General features: G+C 58.7%; 1 protein-coding gene across 1 annotated transcript in view; it reads left to right on the top strand.

Annotated features, from left to right (window-relative positions):
- The window catches only part of LOC104278656 (septin-4-like), a gene marked incomplete at both ends in the record, with an annotated part of 3,800 nt that extends 2,507 nt beyond the window's left edge, over window positions 1–1,293 (top strand). Inside the window, 4 exons of the mRNA XM_009875690.1 lie at window positions 2–56; window positions 412–513; window positions 941–1,037; window positions 1,199–1,293. Of these exons, the coding sequence (XP_009873992.1) occupies window positions 2–56; window positions 412–513; window positions 941–1,037; window positions 1,199–1,293 (349 nt within the window). The remainder of the gene's footprint in view (window position 1; window positions 57–411; window positions 514–940; window positions 1,038–1,198) is intronic.
- Between the last annotated feature and the right edge of the window lie 8 nt (window positions 1,294–1,301).

Below are 1,301 nucleotides of genomic sequence, written 5' to 3'. Positions count from 1 at the left end.
TGCTGGCCAAGGCTGACACCCTGACCCCCACTGAGGTGGAGCGCATGAAGAACAAGGTAAGAGGAGGTCAGCACAGCCTAGAGCCATCCCAGCATGTCCCTGGGGCTGGGGCTGCCCTGGGTGCTGGGTTCCCCACTTGGCTGGGGGCTCTCTCTAGCTCCTGCCTGGGCTTTGCCGTGGAGCATCCTTTGTGCTTGCAGCACTGCAGAGGACCGTGTTACCCATATGGCCGCGAAGGGTGTGTCTCCCTGATGCTTATCTGGGACCAGGAAGGGTGTGGGGAGTGTTCATGACATCTAGTCCAGTGAATTCTGCATGGAAGAGGGTTTTGTGAGGGACACTGGGGCTCTCTGGCACTTCCTGCCCCATATCTGAGGGCCAGAGCACTGCCCTCATTTTTTCTGCCTCCAGATCCGGGAAGAGATCGACCACTATGGCATCCGCATCTACCAGTTCCCCGAGTGTGATTCAGATGAGGATGAAGAGTTCAAGCTGCAGGACCAGGCGCTGAAGGTGGGTCACAGAATCATAGAATGCTTTGGGTCGGAATGAACCTTTAAAGGTCATCTAGTCCAACCCTCCTGCACAGAGTTGGACTCTTCCAGCTCTGTCTTTGGGTGTTCAGAGCCCCATGGCTGGGAGGACACGTCATCCTGGAGTACCCTGGGGACTCTTTGGGCCATGCAAGCTCCCTGGCAGCCGTGTCATGGTGGGGTTAGTACCTATTGCACTACCCAAGCATGTCATAAAGACCCCACAGCTGAAGCTTGGTGGGATGGGGCTGGGGTGGAGAAGCTCGCGCCATGACTGCTGCCGTTCCACCTGGGGCTCTCTATAGCTCCCAGCTATCTTGGCAGATGGATCAAGGAGATGTCTGTGGACAGACGTGGACCACGATGAGCAGGAGCGAGACCTGCTAACCCCTGCTGTCCTCTTGCAGGAGAGCATTCCCTTCGCCGTCATTGGCAGCAACACAGTCGTGGAGGCCAAAGGCCGGCGTGTCCGTGGGCGCCTCTACCCCTGGGGAATTGTGGAAGGTAACGCTGGGCTGTGTCTCTGGCTGTGTCGCACCGGCCCTGGGGTGACCAGGACCTTGTGTGCCCCATCTCCACGCTGCTCAGCCTGGGGAGGGCTTGGGGGAGGGATATGTGTGTGTGGGGGGGCTGGCTGTGCTCCCTGACCCCAGGCTCCCCCGCAGTGGAGAACCCATCCCACTGCGACTTTGTGAAGCTGCGGACGATGCTGGTGAGGACTCACATGCAGGACCTCAAGGACGTGACACGAGAAACCCACTATGAGAA

Source organism: Apaloderma vittatum, unplaced genomic scaffold, assembly GCF_000703405.1.
Source record: "Apaloderma vittatum isolate BGI_N311 unplaced genomic scaffold, ASM70340v1 scaffold25570, whole genome shotgun sequence".
Classification (NCBI taxonomy): domain Eukaryota; kingdom Metazoa; phylum Chordata; class Aves; order Trogoniformes; family Trogonidae; genus Apaloderma; species Apaloderma vittatum.
Note: the sequence above shows the minus strand (reverse complement) of the source record. Positions and strands in the feature narration are given on the sequence as shown.